The 20,741-nt window shown below is 34.3% G+C and overlaps 1 protein-coding gene across 3 annotated transcripts in view; it reads left to right on the top strand.

Moving 5' to 3' along the window:
• Nucleotides 1-20,741, top strand: part of THEMIS (thymocyte selection associated) — a 194,248-nt gene that overhangs the window by 69,487 nt on the left and 104,020 nt on the right. For 2 of the 3 annotated variants that reach the window (XM_045058017.1, XM_006931988.4), the window contains one exon: nucleotides 16,636-17,094. In XM_045058017.1, the coding sequence (XP_044913952.1) occupies nucleotides 16,636-17,094 (459 nt within the window). Of the gene's footprint in view, nucleotides 1-6,072; nucleotides 6,367-16,635; nucleotides 17,095-20,741 lie in introns of all 3 variants that reach the window. The other variant, XM_045058018.1, reaches the window with a different exon arrangement.

The raw sequence follows: 20,741 nt of genomic DNA, 5'->3' as shown, positions 1-20,741 counted from the left end.
AGTAGGGTCAGGTGGGTGCTAAATGCACAGCAGAGGAACAGTAAGTTTAGGAAATCCCAGACATGGAAGCTGCTTCTGGCAAACTGGCCAATCTTTGCCCTCTAGGAAAACAGTATTTTTATTATCCTGGAATGTAAGAAACTCTTTAGGGAGGAGGAAGACGACTTTGCTATCCTAGAATGTCTCTCGGGAGGGAGATATTCTCTCACTTTTCTGCTGGTCAGGAAATAAAACCTCCAGCTTCTGAAGCATGTAGACGTGCCATGGAGAATTATCTTCCAAAATCTCTCTCTCTTCTGAACAGTAAGATTCTTTTCAAAATCATTTTAATTATAAATGTGAAAAGTACAGAAAAGTACTAAGAATAATCAGTGGCAAAAGTTGGATTAATAATAGAATTATATCTTCAAAAAATTCAGATTAAATGACTAAAATTTATGAAACTGTTTCTTCTATGCCTTATCAAAAATAGTATGTTCACTTTTTCAAAATGAATTTTCCCTTTGTTTTATTTGGAAAACTATGTGCTTAATTGTAGACAACATATAATATTATATTCAATGGCCATTCGTTATATGTTTTATGTACCATTGAAATGACTAGATCTTTCATGTTTAGCCATTTTATGGTTGTAGGCATCTGTTTGACTAAAATATCAGTTTCTAAAAGGACCTAATAGGAAAATTGTTATGCAAAAAATATTTAAAATATATTTACTAGATTTATAGTTGAATAACCTTTTTATCTTTTTTTTTTTTTGAAGGATTTCTGTTAAAAGAAGCAAGATATAGTGCAGAAATTGCTCCTATTTTCCCATCTGGATGTTATGATCACATAGGATTCAGAAAAGCCCTAAATAGGGCTTCTTGCCTTTTGGATAATTTGCTATTCAAGGGATCATGGGATATTCTTCCAAATTTTCTGGGTCAGCCTCTCTTAAGGCTTCTCTTCCCACTGTGCTCACTTAGGCAAAATAAATTGAGTTATGTCTACTATACAAAATATTTTCCTAAACGAAAAAGGAGTTTTCTGCATATACTGTACAAGAAAATCTGAAGCAATCTAAATGCACAAGAAATGCAGGTTTTTACATTAATTTTCAGTTCCTTTCGGGGGGGGGGGACTCTTTTTCTTCTATTCTTTAGTATGCAATCAAATTACTTCTCTAAATCCTTGATCTTTGGATAACTAAAATGTATATTATCTGGAAGATAAGAGACTTTGCAATTCTAGGTTAAAATGTTCTTTTCACTCACCTATATACATTTTATCATCAGCCCAGAAGTCTGTCAGAAAGATTATTTTAAAATAGGCTTTTTTTACAACTGGCATTTTTCCATAATTTTTCATAGTATTGCTATCTTATGTACATCTTCTAAAAATCTGTCTCATCACATTTTGCTCTTACCATCCTCTTTTCTACATGCATAATTACTCTAAAGCTTTTTTGGTGTTATTTCAATGTTATCACCATAGAGAGACTCTCATGAGAAGAATCAGATTGTCCTTAAAACATTTTCTACTCAGGTCTTCAGTTCCTTGACTCTCTTAACTGAACATTGATAAAGCACACTACTATATTTTTTCATAATTACATGCTGGTGATTTAGAGGTTCTGCCATTGGAACAAAAGCTTTTTAAAAATATACTTTATTGTGAAGAACAGCTTTAGGTTCACAGAAAATTAAACAGAAGGTACACAGATTTCCCATATGCCCACTACCCCCACATATATATATAGCCTCCTCCATTATCAATGTCCTCTGACAGAGTAGAACTACCTGGATGCATCATAAACACCCAAAGTTCAAAGTTTACATTACGGTTCACTCTTGGAGTAGTACATGGGTTTACACAAATACAGTGACATGTCTCCATCACTATAGTATTTACAGACTATTTTCACTGTCTTAGCAACCCTCTGTGCTCCTCCTGTTCATACTTCCTCCCTTACAACTCCTGGCAATCACTGATCTTTTTACAGTTTCCAGTTTTGTCTTTTTCCAAAATGTCATACAATTGGGATCATGGCATACGTAGCCTTTTACAGGTTGGCTTCTTAAACTTAGTAATAGCGTTCCAAGTGTCTTTTCATGGCTTGGTAGCTCATTTCTTTGTAGTGCTCACTAATATTGCATTGTATGGATGTACTACAGTTTATTTATCCATTCACCTACTGAAGAACATCTTGGTTATTTCTAAGTTTTGGCAATTGAATAAAGCTGCTATAAACATCCATGTGCAAGTTTTAGTATGGACATAAGGAACACAACTTTTTAAAGTAATAAAATGTATTGATTTTTTTCAATTTTACAAATACCACATATATCTTGTAGAACATTAGAAAATGGAAGAAAATGCAGTGAAGTAAATTAAAGTTCCCTATAATCTCATCACCAAAGCTATCTTGCGTGAATCAGTTTGATACATTTCCTTCCATTGTTTTCCAGTATATTGTACATGCACATACATATAGACATATGTTTTCATATAATGGGAAATAGGCCTGTTTCTTTAAAAAATTTTTTTTAATCTTTATTTATTTTTAAGAGAGACAGAGTGTGAGCAGGGTAGAGGGCAGAGAGAGAAGGAGACACAGAATCTGGAGCAGGCTCCAGGCTCTGAGCTGTCAGCACAGAGCCCGACGCAGGACTCAAATTCAGAAACTCCAAGATCATGACCTGAGTGGAAGTCGGATGCTTCACCAACTGAGCCACCTAGGCACCCCTGAACAAGCTTGTTTCTGAGGCTTTGCCCATGTGATTAAATACTCTTTAGAACATGATTTTTATTTTCTCTATAATAGGAAATACATTCTATGTATTAGTTTTTCATATACATATACTGTAATTAAATCCATCTATGCTATTACAAGCAGCTTTTTAACTCGAGTTTCATCTGCACTTCTGTTTATTATAATAATTTCATGTATATGAAATTATGACTTCAGAAATAAAAATGTTTTATAGGTTTTTTTTTTAAGTTTATGCATTTATTTTGGGAGAGAGAGAGAGAGAGCATGTGTGTGCATGCAGGAGCAGGGGAGGCGCAGAGAGAGAAGGAGAGAATTCCAATCAGGCTCAGCACTGCCAGCCTAGAGCCCAACTCCGGGCTTGAACCCACGAACCGAGATCATTACCTGAGCCAAAATCGAGAGTAAGACACATAGAAGACTGAGTCACCTATGCATCCCATTTTTAAAGATTTTGATGTGTATTGCAAAATCATATTTGATAAACAATCTGCCAGTGTACTTTCTACCAGGAACTAATGAAAGGACCAATTTAACTGCTTTTTTGAATCTACGACTTAACTGTTTATCCTTTCCCCCTCCGATTTTTAAAAAATAATGACTTTATTGAGTTATAATTTATGTAGCATAAAATTCGGCTGTTTAAAGTATACAATTCAGTAGCTTTTAGTGACCCTGTCTCAGGTTTTGTTTTGTTTCGTTTTTGTTTCTTTTTTAGCAACATGAGTTTTAAAAACCTTTAAAATCCTAGAAAATGGAGGGCCTGACACAGGGTGGTAGAAGGTTACACAGCCAGAAGTGCAAGTGGACAGGGACCCTGGGTGGCTCAGTAAGTTAAGTGTCTGACTCTTGGTTTATGGTTCAGGTCATGTTCTCATGGTTTCATGAATTTGAGACCCGCATAAGACTCTTTGCTGACTCTGTGCGGAGCCTCCTTGGGATTCTCTCTCTCTCTACCCCTCCCCTGCTCATGCTATGCTGTCTCTGTCTTTCTCAAAATAAAAACTTTAAATAAGTAAAAAAAAAAAAAGATGTGCAAGTGAGTTTACCAGAATAACAAGATAAAAAATGTATAGAAAGCAAATACATATAAAATATGTACATAAATATATATTTATATATAGAAGAATATATAAACACAGTCATAACTTCTCAATTATAATCCTTTAGAATATGTAAGGATAATCTATTTAAAACAGCAATGTAAAAGCATAGAACAACTAGACTTAATATCTTTACAACCTAGTATAAGAAATATTATAAGGCTTGAACTTATTATTTACTTATGTACTTACAATATTGTAAAAGCTTACTTATTCATTAAAAACAAAAAAGAAAAAAATAAAAACAAAAAACATTTTAAGTGCTTGAATCAGAAAACTGAATATTGTGCATATATGTATATATATATGTATCAATTACACATGAATTAATTTGTGAGATTAACACAATGGTAAACATAATTCCCATATTGTAATCATAATTATTATATCATAATAAGAAAGTAATTCTAAGGTTCATGTGGGAGAATAAGCATGTGAAAATATTCAAGAAAATATTAAAAAGAAACCAATAAGGGAATATTTGTCCTGCTAATACTAAAGCCTATTACAAAGTTATAGTAAATTTTGCTGAATGTTATTTATAGAAAATAAAAAGCTGAATTAATGCATTAATAACAGTGATACTAATTATAGAAGCATCAAAGCAGTGCTTTGAATTTGACTCTAGTGACTCTGAATTTAATATTCATTTATAGCTCTAAAATAGACCTTCATATAGAGTATTACTTTCTATTTGATGAAGTAGGTACTACCTGCCTGGGGTTAAGGAACGTTATTTAGCAAATTATTGTAGTATGGTTATCAATCTAGGAAACAACAAATGAAATTGGATCATCACCTTAATACCACATAGCAAAGGAAATTTGAAGTAGATGAAAAAGTTACATTTTAAGTAAAACTATTTTATTTGATACAAGTTTCAGATTATAAATGTAATGAAAATCATAAAGAATCAATGTATTTTATTACATAAAATGGAATTTCTGCATGTCAGAAAAGTAAAGGGTAAAAAAAAAACCCAGTTAATAACAAACTGCCACAATTGCAAAAAAACTAGATATCACTAAAATGTAAACAAAAAACCAATTAGTCTAGTAGACACTACTGGGAACCACCCATACAAATTAGTTTGGACACAATGTAAATTAAAACAATAACGACAACATTTCCACATATTTACTAACTAAGTTTTATAATTAGGATAATAAAATTGAGAAAGATATTATTAAATGGTTACTCTCAAACCCAACTGAAGGGTGTATAGAATGTTATAACCTTCCTCAACATAAATTTGATACTCTGTTTAAAGAGCCATCTGCCACTCAGTTGGCAAATGTTTCTTTTGTACATGTATAGAAATAGTGATTGATAGCAGAGATACACTTATGTCTTGGTCCCAGTCTCCTGGAACTAGTTGTCTGCCTGGAAAAGAGCCCTTGACTCAGTGATTGCACTTATTAGAGTAAACTCTAAGGGAATAATCATCTTAGAATTATTTATAATAGCAACATAATGGAATCAATTTAAATGCCCAATAGTGCAGAAAAAGACAAGTATACATTCCTTATAACATACTATTACAGCCATTAGAAATCTTACTTGTGAAAAATATTTTAAAATGTGAGGTTTAATCATGGTTCAATGTTTAACGAAGCAAGTGGAAACCAAATGAATGTATATGATATAGTTTCAATGTTGTTAAAGCATTTCTATCTCTATCTATTGATATGTACGTCAAGATTTTTAAAAATACCAAAATTTTAAGACTGTATGATCTCCTTGATGTGTTTTAGTTCATCAGTTTACTAATCTCCTTATTTATAAAGTTAGGAAATATGAATACTCTTTATGTCATAAAATTCTTCCAAGAAGAAAAAAATGAAATGATCATTAAGTGCACACTACAAACATTGGTCTATAGAAACTACTCAATGATTTTAATTCTTTTTGTTATTAATCTTGTTATCTTAGAAAATTTAGAGGGCCCCCTCTTGGCATGAGACCCAGTGTGGGGTTCTCATTTCAGTTCTGTTTTCCTTAGTATGACAGTAACTCCCTGGCTTTGGGGGCAGTTAATCTATTATTCTTAGTTTTTGACGGTATTGTAAGTTTTCATCTTTTTCTGTCATATTCTGTGTCTCTTTGCAAAAGAAAGAGAAGCCAGGGACTTTCATGTCCAGCCTGCTAGACAGTTGATATTTAAATTCCTCTTGATCACATAAAAACCGTATAAAACTCTAATTCATTTATCTTCAGTGTCTAAAACGATCAACAAGAGCAAGTCCAGTCTCTCTGGTCTTTCCAGCAAGCTACAGTCTGGGCCAATCTCTGAATAGCCTGAGGCAGCTCCACAGGCATTTCCTGCACCAGATCTCCCAGTACTCTAAAGAAACTCATCTGGGAACTTCTCAGAACTCTTGCTGACTAGGTATCAGGTCTGATCTTCTGTATGGGATCCGAGAAGCTGCCTTCCAGAGCCAATCCAGTGGGCCTCGTGGTGGACTAGCCAGTTGAAGATGCATTGCCCAGTTTCAAATTCGTATTACTCAGGTTAGTTTTTTGTTGCTTAGTAATATGGAATCAAGAGGATGTGCCTAGGAAGAAAATGTTCCTTTTTATATGCTGGCGAGTTTAGGGAAAAAAAAGTTCAGTTTTCTTTATCGTGCAAATCAAAATCTATTTAAATCATAAGCTCTGAAATCCATTTAAAACTTATGGTTGCATCAGGAAATTATGTCTCTTCCTAATTTGAATTTAATGTAAACTGATTTTTAATTGTTTTGTATAACCATGGGTAACAGATATTTTTGAACACTGCATGGTAAAAATCAGCAAATATGTCAGACAAAGCACAACATTAAAGGGAATACTACAGCATATGTTGACAGTTATAGAAGGATTGCTGCTGTTTTCACCCTTCACACCAGAATAATTTTTTCAATATTTACCTCCCATGTGTAGAGAGGGAAACATATGGGGCTTTACATAATCGTAAGCATAAACAGGTGGCTACTTAGGTACATTTAATTTGCAGGCAACAGCAATACTGAAAAACGCAATCAGCGCCACATGGCTCCCCAACTCCTTCCACTAACAGTCCATTAGCAAAATTAAGATCATTAAAATAGAGGGAGGGGATACTCCTCAGTCAGTTGGCTTCAACCACCTTTCAGGGCCATGAATAAAACACATTTTCAAAAATGCATTGGCATTTTGCTGTTCCTTTTGTTCAAGGGAACTTCAGCAACTGTGTATAATGTATACCTCGTGAATAACTACAAGCAGCACAATATTTGCATTTAAAATTTGCTTACATCTCCCTGTAATCTGCTCATTATGGGCTTAAAATTATGGTAGTTAAATTCTAAGCAATTTATCAAAGCATGGGGTCAGACGGACTCCTCAAAGCAGCCTGGAAATATTTCCCCAAAGGCAGTCCACCTCAAGAGGTCACCTAAGGCTCATTTCCATATTCTAACACCCTGGCCAAATCTGTAGACATGATTGTAGCTGGGATTTTTTGCTCAGTCTCTTTCAGATGCTACATTGTAGATTCCATATATTTTGTCCCATCTAATGTGATACAGACTGGAATATTTATCTTGTCCTCTTTGACCATGTAAAGACTAATCTCTCTGACCTTATAATCATTCCACAAAGGTTTAGAATTCCAGAGTTAAAGAAAATGAGTAGGAAGAATAACTATTATTATTATTATTATTATTATTGTCATCATCATCATTATTTTGCCTTTTGGGGGCTTGCTATGTGTGAAGGAATCTCTAAGCATGTGATAGATGATATAATTTTCTCTGTTATATAGAAAAGGAAATTAACTGTAGTCCTGAGAGTGTAAGTTCTCAGGTTTACACAGGGATGAGAGGCCTGAAGCCAGAATTCAACCCAGGCTGTTGAAATTAACAATTAATATTTTTTAAACCACTCCACTTTACTATTGGGATAGTTGTGCATTGCTGACCCTGAAAATTCTGTTGCCTAAAATCGTCACCCAAGGCCAGGAATAATAAATGTGTAGTATTTTTGAAGAACCTCCTAAAAAGGCCTAGTGAGAGATTTTGGGGTGCCTGAGGTCTAGGGGGGTTCTTTCCAGTCCTGATGCCTCTGTGTGTGTTCCTATAACGCAAGGGGCATGCTCTGAAGAACTAAAGGGTCCAGGGAGCTGTGCTCTTGCCAAGGTTTGTGAGAAGTTCTCATATTCTCTCTCCTCTTTGTTGCTCTTCCTCACTGCTTGGGAGAGAGAAAACTTTAGCATGAACAAGTATGTATGACACATTGTTAAGCTAAGATGATAACAGAGTTTTGGCATAGATGTCGAGTTACATCATTTGATTTCAAGACCTAACAATGTAAATTATCTGTTAAATACCCAAAATGTATTAAATATTACATAGTCACTCTTTCAAGGAGTTTAAGTGTTCCTGGGAAAGTAAGTTTTTTGCTTGTTTGCTTTTGGGTTGTTTTTTTTTTAATGCAAAATTTGAATCAAAGAGATAAACATCTAGATAAATTTTTAGATAAAAATCTAAAGTTTTTTGGGGGGGGTTTAAACATTATTTTAAATGTTAATTATTTTTCAGAGAGAGAGAGAGCACAAGCAAGGTGGGGGAGGGGGAGGTGCAAAGAGAAAAGGAGACAGGAATCCTAAGCAGGCTCTAGGCTCTGAGCTGTCAGTATAGAGCTCTATGTGGGGCTTAAACTTATGAACTGTGAGATCATCCCCTGAGCTCAACGGACTGAGTCACCCAGGTGCTCCATAAATCAGAAGATTTTATGATTTATTCTTTTTATCTCCAGGTAAAAGAACTGTTAAAAACTGCTAGTAGCAGTTACAGATAATTTTGATCCCATTGTAAATGTAAAGATATTCAAACACAGGAATTCTACAGTCTCAGTTAATCTCATTTAACATTTAACAAACATGGTCACTGTCTTTGATATGGCTCCCCCTCTCTCAAATACTCAGTAAATTACTATGCAAAATTTTGTTACCTTAAACTTTGACTTTCCTTCACATTTCTTGTTTCTGCCCTTCTAGCAAGGTTCTTCTGTCTTCTTCTATAAAGACTTTCGGGGTCACTCATTAGTTGCTGATGTTTACTAATCCTGTAATTGGCTCTGAGTAATCTGGACAATTTTCTCACAGTTTGGACATTGTTATTATTATTATTAATTTCAATCCTTTGCTCAAGGATTTTGAGTTTTTGCTTTGATAATGTATTTTATGCACCCATTTCATTCTGAAGCTGAATAGAGGTACCTGAGCTAGAATTTCTTGTGGAAAATACTGGATTTGGGATAGTCTTGAGAAAGATAGTTTTTGTAGGATATGCTGACCTAAAAATTATCTTGGAAATATAACAAAATGATAGAAAAGCCACAGGAAGCATGTAAAAAGGGAAATCTACTCAGGAAAGTATAAAATAACAGGGATGCTTAGGAATTTGACCGCAGAACAGAGTGCAGTTAAAATTCTTTTTTTTTTTTGTTAAAATTCTTAAAGAGGTGGAAGCACATACCCACAAAAATAAATGAGACACACTTTGCATTATTGGCACAGAGATAAGACCCATAATCAAAATATACAGCAGTCTGCTTCCTCTCCAGATCTTCTTCACATAGCTCAGTTTATTAGAAAGTTTTGAACATACATCTGAAATACCTATTTATTCAAAATTGTGTGTGTGTATTTGACATATCCTTACCTGTATTTCAAAGGCAAATTTCTTTGTAATGATAGTGGATATGAGTCCACATTTTAGTAACTTTGAGATGTTAAAGGAGTTTCAGCTACTTTTCATATTTCATTAGACTAGTCTATCATTGTTTTAGCTCATAACATGGCTGCAGAAAATGCTTAAGAGGGAGTAGAAATGTCAAATCCGTCATTTCTTCGTTGTTCACCTGTGTTTGTATTAGTTTGTTTTCAATACATAGTTTCTTTGCAGGAAATGTTTGAAGGCATTTACCCGTTTTGTGAGGATTACTTTCTTTAGAAACTACAATAATATATTCTGAACACCCACTTATATATGGCTGGGTGACCTGCAGCACCCTGGGAGTACGTGAATTTGTGTGGGCAGCACTGTCAATCCCTTCACTTTGCATAATCCCTGGGCCTCCCCCAGAGGCCTCACCTACACCTACAAGCACCTGGCCATCTGAAACATGGACAGATGAGACTAGTGCCAATCAACATCTTAAATATCGGTGAAGTTCACTTTCTTATGTTGCTTGATTTTAAAAGTGCTAAGATTTTCTGTACCCAGAAGGAGAGTGGACATCCACCTTTGAAACCTTCCCTGTTAGCTAACGAAAGGCTGGACAAACAATTTATCATTTACAATAATAATGAAAGATTGAAATGTGTAACTCTGTGATTAAGCCCTTGACCTTTGGAGACACAAAAACCTACTGTGTATCATGTGAGCTATGTGATGATAGAGGACTTATGGTATCTTTTTCAAACTTTCATGTCCTTTTTTATCTGTGAAGTGTTGGTGTTTTATTTGTAGCTACCTCATATTGCAATTGTGCAAATTAAATATACGTGTACATTTCTAGCACATTCTAAGCTGCATATTTCAATAATCTTATTTCGAGGCGGTTGTTTGTTTTTTCATTATTTTGTTTACTTTTTTTTCTTCATGATAAGTGTACTCTTTAATCCCCAGCACATATTTCCCCCATCCGCCACTCACCTCCCCTCTGGTAACCATCAATTTGTTCTCCATAGACAAGAGTCTGTTTTGTGGTTTTTCTCTTTCTCTCTCTTTTTCTTTTGTCTGTTTGTTTTCTTTCTTAAATTCCACATATGAATGAAATCATAATGATATTTGTCTTTCTCTGACTGGCTTATTTGATTTAGCCTTATACCCTCTAGCTCTATTCTTGTTGCAAATGGCAAGATTTCACTCTTTTTCGTGGCTGAATAATACACACACACACACACACACACACACACACACATACACCACACCTTCTTTATCCATTCATTTATTTTTGGACACTTGGGCTGCTTCCATAATTTGGCTATTGTAAATAGTGCTGCTATAAACATAGGGGTGCATGTATCCCTTTGAATTAGTATTTTTATATTTTGGGGGTAAGTATCCAGTAGTGCAATTCCTGGATCATATGGTAGTTCTATTTTTAACTTTTTGAGGAACCTCCATACTGTCTTCCACAGTGGCTGCACCAGTTTGCATTTCCACCAACAATACAAGAGAGTTCCCCTTTCTCCATTTCCTCCCAGCACTTCTGTTTCTTGTGTTTTGATATTAGCCATTCTGACAGGAGGGAAGTGATATCTCATTGTAGTTTTGACTTGTATTTCCCTGATGATGAGCAATGTTGAGCATTTTTACATGTGTGTTAGGCATTTGTATGTCTTCTTTGGAGAAATGTCTGTTCATGTTTTCTGCCCAGTTTTAATTGGTTATTTGGTTTGGGGGTGTTCAGTTGTATAAGTTCTTTATATATTTTAGATTCTAACCATTTATAAGAAATGTCATTTGCAAACATCTTCTCCTATTCCATAGGTTGCCTTTTAGTTTTGTCAATTGTTTCCTTCTCTATGCAGAAACTTTTTATTTTGATGTAGTCCCAGTAGTTTATTTTTACTTTTACTTCTCTTGCCTCAGGGGACATATCTAGAAAAATCTTATTATGGCCAATGTCAGAGACATTACTGCCTATGTTCTCATGAAGGGTTTTTATGGTTTCAGGTCTCACTTTTAGGTCTTTAATCCATTTACAGTTTATCATTGAGTATGGTGAAAGAAAGTGGTCTCATTTCATTCTTTTTGCATGTAGCTGTCCAGTTCTCCCAACACCATATGTTGAAGAGACTGTCTTTTTCCCATTGAACATTCATTCCCCCCTTGTTGAAGATTAATTGATCATATAATTGTGGGTTTATTTCTGGGTTTTCTATTCTGTTCCATTGATCTATGTGTCTATTTTTATGCCACACTGTTTTAACTACTACTTCTTTATAATATAAAATGAAGTCTGAAATTGTGATACCTCCAGTTTTGCTTTTCTTTTTAAAGATTGCTTTGGCTATTTGAGGTCTTTTGTGGTTCCACAGAAATTTCAGGATTGTTTGTTTTGGTTCTGAGAAAAATGATGTTGGGTATTTTAATAGAGATTGCATTAAATCTGTAGATTGCTTTGGGTAGTATACACATTTTAACAACGTATTTGTTCTTCCAAATTGTGAGCATGGAATGTCTTTCTATTTCTTTGTGATGTCTTGAAATTTTTTTCATTGCTCTTCTATAGTTTTCACAGTATAGGTCTTTCACATCTCTGGTTAAGTTTCTTTCCCCTCAAATACAGTATTGTGATCATTTCCATGGTAAATATGTAAAATATGAATAATAGAATGTATGTGTCTGTATCTAGTCTTTTGAGGTCTTTTGAGGACTTTCTTTTATATATAGCAAATATAGTGCCCTTTATCCTTTCAGCAAAGCACATGTAATCACTACTATCCTGTGCACTCCCCTGTTTGCCTGTTAAATGACTGGTTAGTGGGGAACCAAAGATTCCAGTGAGTCAATGTCCATAACTTTGTGCATAACATAGCTATATTACCACATACAACAACAATCTGGTGCTAATATTTTGCCCTTGGCATTCTTAGATGGTGGCTGATTCTTCCCCCTCTTTGTCATAGCTTAGCTCTATACAGCGAAATTTCAGTCAGGGGTATTGCCTGTGGCTTTTATCCTGTAGTCCACTGTGGAAAATGCATATATATTTCATGCTGGACACTTCCCACTAACCTCTCAACAGATCATCCTGCTTGACCTTAACAAAATAAATAGTGTGTTTGAGTGAGTGGGAAAAAAATTTTTACAATGGTTACCAAATGTTAATTTTTAATCTCTTAGATAATACAGGGAAGAGGGAACCATAGGATGTGGAATTGGGGATGTGGCAATTAATGACTAGAATACATCCAAGCTTTTACAGAAGAACAGACTATCTGATTATTTACACTATGTTGGGCCATTACTTTCAGAGAATTAGTAGGCAAAGTTCACTGTAAGATTCCTTATCTCAGGGATGGAGGGAATACATTTGGTTCGAACTTGGAAAGCAAGCTAGAGATTAGTCTATGAAAAAGATTGTGAAATCTTTATAATGATTTCGTGTATATTAAAAAATATTGTTATATATAGTTGGAAATTTTAATTTTTAAAATTACACCCATTTATTGATGATAAAAAAAGTAGAAAAACATCTGATAAGCATAAATTGTACACAGTGAACCAGGAAGTTATTCTTGCTCTTCTTACGCTAAAGGGTCTAGAAAGGGAAGACTGGCTCACAAGACCCATATAAATAGTTTGCCAACTTGAATAAACGTGTTTTTCTGAGCAATGTCCTTGTACGTTATATGCAAGACAGGGAGGCAGCCTTGTGTGGTGGCAAAAGCATAAGACTTGGATGTCAAAGGTCTGATTTGAGATTCTAGAGCCATGACTATGAAAATCATGACTATTTTTATATCCTTCAATAATAACGTTTGTTTTATTGTCCTTAAAGTATTATTGTCAGGATAAATGATTCCTTAAAAAAATCATTCAAGGGGCACCTGGGTGGCTCAGTCAATTGAGCATCCGACTTTGGCTCAGGTCATGATCTCACAGTTTGTGAGTTCGAGGCCCATGTGGGGCTCTGTGCTGGCACCTAGGAGCTTGGAGCCTGCTTCGGATTTGTGTCCCCATTTCTCTGCCACTTCCCCGCTCATGCTCTGTCTCTCTCTCTCAAAGATGAATAAATGTTAAAAAAAATTTTTTTAAATCATTCAAACTTGTAAATTTCTAAACAAATTTCAGTTATTACTGTTACTATTAATAATACTTGTGAATCATTAAGAACTGGTTAAAATTATAAACTCTCCAAAAACTTAAGACTCAGAGAAAAGATCTTAAGGACTAAATTCACTTGGGGTGCCTGGGTGGCTGAGTCGGTTGAGCGACTTCAGCTCAGGTCATGATCTTGCAGTCTGTGAGTTCCAGCCCAGCGTTGGGCTCTGTGCTGACAGCTCAGAGCCTGGAGCCTGCTTCAGATTCTGTGTCTCTCTCTCTGCCCTTCCCCTGCTCATGCTCTGTCTCTCTCTCTCTTAAAAATAAATAGAAACATTAAAAAAAAAAAAGACTAAATTCACTTAAAGCTGACTTTCAATAGATCAATTAATTGTACTTCCTTATAATTTTTGTTTCTCAAGTGCATGCTCTTTATGGATAATTTTTCTTAATTTAAAAATAATAATATACATTTTAATAGATGACGATCACATTTGGAAATTGAAATATATTGTCTTTCTGCTTCCTAGCTTACTTTATGAAGGTTACACACTGGCTTATTTTATAATTACCCTAATGATCATTCAGCTTCTGAAATGTGTGTTGTTTTTTTTTTGTTGTGGTGGTGGGGGGTTTTAGTTTTTGTTTTTGTTTTCTAGGAAGCAAATTATATTTTGTCCAGTGTAAAACTTTTGTACTCTTTGTGAATAAGATGTAAGAAAATTGATGAAATTTAAAGCTTATGGTGCTTCAGTTTACTGTGAAATATATATATATATATATATATATATATATATATATATATATATATTTATATGGTATTAAGTGCTATTTATAAGGAAGGACTCTTTGGATTGGCTACAATAGTAGATGAAGAAATAAATTAATCGAAGTTATTTTCCTGTATCTACCACTTAGTATGCTAAACTGTGTACTTAATCATCATGTAAGGGAAACACACAGTGATTCATAGATAGATTTTTCTTGCAGTAGAGACATTCAACAAGACAGCTCTGAAGTATGTGATTAACTTGAAATAATGGTGGCCCTTAGGGTTCCAGGCTTTTTCTACTTCATAACATTTTAGGTCTGTTATTACCTTAGGTGAACCCAATTCCCCAAGAAAGAAGATGCTGAATTAATTCTTCTGTGACTTATGTCATCAATATATCTAGGATAGAAATAAAACTATGTGTCTCTACCATTTATGAGATTCTCATAGCTATTTTTTTTAACATTTCACAAAAATAGCTGAATTTTCTATACCGTGATAATGATTGTAGACTCAGAAATCTTCATGTATAGCCAAGTAAGATTAAACATATGTGTGCACGTGCACACACATGCATACATGAAAATTCATTTATTGTGCAGAATTCAAGAATATTCTTTTATTGGATTTTCTGTGATACAAAATATAATAAAATAAGAAGTTCCTTCAAAGTAAATGTTTCTTTGCCTTACTGTCTCCAAGCACAGCATACAGTGAATGAACCCTAGTCAATTTCTGAAGCTTTGCAGGACAGATTGCACATGCTACCTTACTTACTGCCAGGATGCATCACACACACTTGTTTGGAAGTTTATTTCTAAAAATAACCCAAATCCTGTTTTTGTTTGAGCAAAGATCAGCTACAAATATAACTGATCATAAATCTTTGTGTAGTAACCCAGAATAGACATGAGACATTATAGTCTGGTTAATAATGATTTGATATATAGATGAATTTAATTAGAACATATTTATTGAGTAAACTCTTAAACTATTTTTCCAAGCTATATTGAATTCTAGTAAGATTGTCTAATTGTCTAATGAGTATCTACTAAGATAATCTCACTATCTTCTTAGTTTGTGCTAGTGTATCATATTATCGTTAGTTTCGTGTTAAGAAAGCAGTTACCTAATTTTTGCTTTGCTCATATTTTCTCTGGAATTTTTTATAATCTTTTCAGTAAATACATTTCCATAAGTGCTACAAAGCAGATGTGCCCATAAAATAAAAGTAATTCAAAGAGGAGAATTAAACATGCAAGCTTAAAAAGTTATACCTTAAACAGTAAAAATTTCATCATATTAGTGACTGTCCTAATAGTATTAGAGGAAGAAATTTTTAATAGTGAAACAATGGCAAAATTACAGAAGTAATGAGAAGAATGATGTATAACCAAGAGTATCAATCCAGAACAACTACCTAACCAGGCATTTTCCAAGGAGAGTTATATGGTGCACCAATATATCATGATATAATATGTTATAATTTATTATGAATATTTCCCCAAGAGTTTTATAATAAAAGAAATTTGCAAAATCCTGCATGTTACAGTCTCTTCTTGTGAGTTACAATGCATCTAAAGTTTCTGAGAAGTCTTTAATTGGAAATATGTAGGTACTTTTTATTGTGGTAAAATACACAACATAAAATTTACCATTTAAGAATGTACAATTCAGTGTCATTAAGTACATTCACGATGGTATATAACCATCACCACTGTCTAGTTCCAGGTATATAACTTTGTAATTGTTAATTTGACCATGAAACAGTTTTCTCCTGAATATCTTTTAATTTTGTTATGTCCAGGAAATGTATTTATGGAAACACCAACCTAATCCAATCCTCCCAATTTAAAACTTAAAAACAGAAAGTGTGATCTTGAGAGATTAAATGCCTTCCTCAAGATCACACACGTAGTTGGTATACAGCCAGTCAATATCTCATTCCTATTTCCCATTTCTAAGAACAGAGGCTTTTCTATTTCAAGATATTTTCCCTTGTTTTTACTTATGTTGCCTGGATCTGACAATCCAGTAATCTGCAGACGATATGTTACAATTTTACCTAGAGTATTCAGGATTAAAACAGATACATCACTTTTTAATAAAGGACACTGCACTTGTTTTGTAACTCTCTCACTGTGATTTTCTTATGAGAACTTGCCTTGTAGGAACTCTCTTTAATTTGCATAATTCTTCTGTTCTTAGGTCTTTTTAAGATTGTGGCTGATAAAACTCCATACCTTACTATGGAAGAAATTACGAGGACCATTCATATTGGATCAAGTAGACTAGGGCATCCTTCCTTCTATCATCAGAAGGATGTAAAACTAGAAAATCTCATTATAAAGCACGGTGAGCAAATCATGCTCAACTCAGTTGAAGAGATCAATGGAGAAATAATGGTGAACTGTGGAGTGGTAAGGAATCATCAAAATCACTCATTTACCTTGCCTTTGTCACAAGAAGGAGAATTCTATGAGTGTGAAGATGAACATATTTATACCCTAAAGGAGATTGTCGAATGGAAGATACCCAAGAACCGAACACGAACTGTGAAACTTACAGGTTTTTCAAATAAGTGGGATTTAACAAATCCATTTCCTAAAGGCTTTTACGGTGCTCTGATTCTCAAGCCTGTTTATGAAATTCAAGCTGTGATGAAATGTAAGTATTCACTAAGAATGATGCTCTATGGGGCACCTGGGTGGCTCTGTCATTTAGTGACAGTCTTGGTTTCGGTTTAGGTCATGATCTCACATTTTGTGAGATCAAGCCCCTTCATGGAGCCTCACATCCGGCTTCACACTGACATCGCAGAGCCTGCTTGGGGTTCTCTCTCTCCCTCTCTCTACCCCTCTCTCCCCCTCTCAGAGTAAATAAAATTTAAAAAACAGAATGATGCTCTATAAGTATGAGCATTGTGGGGTTTGGGAAAGAGGCTCTTTAAAGTTTGAAGGATGGGACACTGTCCTGACTTGTCTGTTGAACCTGCTGACAGATTCTCATCTATAAATAAGTAAACCACTTAGTTGGTACAAGGATCAAGTTGAATAATGTATATAAATATATATTGTAAATTGTGTGGTGCTATCCAAATGTAAATTGCTGTAATTGTCAGATGCAGACAGATTAACCTACTAATTCATTTCTATCTCTGTCAGTTAAACATGGTCAGAAAAGAGCTACTTTTTAGGATAGAGTTTAATTTGTTTGAAAGGGGCTTTCTTGTACGGACGTGGCCTACAAAGTGGCAAAGATACAAAGTTCCTTTAATGTATTCCTTACTAGTATTTTTGTGATGCCTTTTCTTTTTTTCTTTTTTTCTTTTTTTTTTTCTCAACTACCCATCACTGGTCATAAATCCTATTAGCTGAAAGTCCCTCTGACTTAAGGGAAATGATATGACAAAATAATTCACACATAAGTATGTTTTAATATGTAATTTAGATAGGATTATTTGCATTTAAAAATAGGAAAAGCTCGAGAGAGCATTGTTACCCTAAAGGAATTAATACCTTGAGTTTTCAAGGTATTGCACGTGGAGTTTTCAAGATTATAGCACATGGAGCAAAGAGTTCTGTATTTGCAATCAAAGTCCTGGATTCTAACGTTGGGTCGTTAACTTTGGTAGGTGGTAACTTTGGGTGAACCATTTAAACTGTGTCTTTGCAAAGGGGATAATGATACCTCTTTTGCCTACCTCTTAGAGTTGTTTTGAGAATGAAAGAAGATGGTATTAAGGTACTATATACAATACACTTGAGAAAAAAAGTATGTAAAAATGTTTGGTCAAAGGTTGTCCCATGAACATCTCAAATTCTATTTATCTCTGTTCCTATACATATTGTTGGTCACTTATATAAATATGAAAAAACTTATGTGTTTTAGAACCACATGTTAAATTTTGTGGCATGTTAAGTATTTAACTAGAAATTTATTAATTCATCTGAATTAAAGGTACAGGTAAGGAATTTCACTCAAGTAGTGATTATATTTTAATACTACAAAAAATTGAGACAACAGCATGATCATTTTTTAATATGACAAAAAATGGAAGTCGCAGCAAATTTTAGACCTCACATTAGTGTTTTGTTAGCTATCCCCAAATGTATAATTGAAATTGATAATTGAGTTTTCCTCAGTTTTCATAAATAATGAATATAGCATTTTCTCATTTTTAAATTTGTTAGTTTTTAAAAACCACCGACATCTCCTATCACACAGCTGCAAATGTAGACCAACCCACAACGTAAGCATGTGAACAAGGTGGTTACTGAGTTCAATGAATTTAGGTCAGGGGTCAGCAAAGGCTTCTGTGAGGAAATGGCATTTAAACTAACACCTGAATGACGAATAGGAGCTGATGAGGCAAAGAAAGAGGGAACAGCATTGGAGGAAGTGGTAACAGTCTCCAGGAAGGCAAATAAGCAAGATATTAGAGCTCCAGTGCAGCTGATATGAGAAAAGAGAGGGCAGGTTGAGACAAATATCAAAACATACAATGGGGTCGTGGAATCAGTCATGGAGAGTCTTGAAATATATGTTAAGGGGTTAACGTCTTTCCACAGGGCAAATTAAAAGGGTTTCAGTGAAAAGGACAGGGGCAGAGTCATGTAGTAAGGCTATTAGATGTGCACTAGGGTATTGGGGGCTTAGTACAATAGTGATATCAGTGGGACACTTGCTCCTACTGGGTATTTAAGAAATACAACCACCAAGATTTGGAGGTCTTTTGGAAGGAGGAAAGAAATCAACCTGATTCCCAGGAGTCTGACTGGATCTACTGGTTGGCTGGTGATGCAATTTACTAAATATAAACATTGACAGATGAGCAGGGCATTATTAACAGAATTGTTTAGATGGACTTATATATTGTTTCATGCTAACCCAGGTCCCAGAAGAAAGCCTTTGGTTAAAATAAAGACTTTTCCAAAGTTTTTTGGTCCAATTTCCATTATTTAATGGTATTGAAATTGAATTTTGATTTAAATTATTTTGGATCTTTAACTTCTTAGGGGTTATTTTAAACATTAGTTCTTTTTGTAAGGCAATTTCAGGACAGATGCTGTATGGGACTGCTTTGCATGTATACTGACTGCAGAATATTTCCTAGAAATAGAGGATGGTTGTCCAACACAAAAAGCCCAGTTTTAAAAATTGTTGTAGACATTTTTTCTTCTAAATATAAAATGTAGACTATTTTTTAAAATCAGTTGTGGTCTTGTTTTACGTTATTCTTTCTTATATTGAAGATTCAAACTTGCCTTGAATACAACAGTATATTGCTTGCTAAGTTACTTTTCAATGGCCTTGAGTGTCAGGCACATTTGAATACCCTCCTGTCTCAAGTCCTTCCTTTCTAAAGTGACAAGAAAAAGAATAGGTCTGTGTCAGGGATAGAAAATTTTAGAGAAACCTTAGGGATAAAAGCAAGATGAAAAAGATCGAGAACTATAGGAAGTTTTGAAATATTGATTTGCTAAAAGAGAACATAGTGAATAGAGAAAAGAAACAATATAACATATTTTATTCCTGGTGCTAGGTTTTTAATATGTTATTGATGTGAAGATTCAGGCATCGTAAACAAGTAGCAGGGCGTGTTTAAATGAAATATTAGTTCCTGGAAACTCTTGGTCATAATCCCCATTGTAGGCCTGAAGCCCCTCCGATTCTCGCTATACATTTCATGATTTGTAAAAATTTCTGCCTCTTTGAAAAATAGATACAAATAACCACCCAAGACCTTTAACTGCTAGTCTTATATAAGTAATAGTAAGATCTGTTTGGCCTTTCATAGGAAGATAAAACTCATATTAGTGTGGCAAATGCATAATATTTACAAATGAAAAATTGAGCCAGCTCTTTTGAGTTGCTTCTAAAACTCAGAAGTCTTGCAAGTTGAAACTTGTTAATTGTGCTGTGTTTTGATTTGTAGATTGATAATTATTCCTCCCCTAATGAAAATTCTGAGTTGAAAAGCTGCCTTTCATTTTAAGAAAGAAACCTCAATGCCTTCCAAAATGTGAGGGTACAGGTTTTGCTGAGATATATGATATATTAACTCATTTATAAGGAGAGGGCTGACATCACATGAGCAGAAAGATGGTATCAGAAAAGCAGTGTCTGAATATTGTATAATAGGTGATAACTCAATACCAAAAAAAAAATACATTGATCTTTTAGTATTCTGAGACATCCTTTTTCTTTCATTTTATTTTTAAGAAATAATCTCAATTTTTATCAAAGTCAAAAAGTCAAATAGTGGTAAAAGGACTTATTAGTGTGATTAGCACACTTTATGCCCTTGACCA

Source organism: Felis catus, chromosome B2, assembly GCF_018350175.1.
Source record: "Felis catus isolate Fca126 chromosome B2, F.catus_Fca126_mat1.0, whole genome shotgun sequence".
Classification (NCBI taxonomy): domain Eukaryota; kingdom Metazoa; phylum Chordata; class Mammalia; order Carnivora; family Felidae; genus Felis; species Felis catus.
This window is presented reverse-complemented; position numbering and strand designations above follow the sequence as displayed.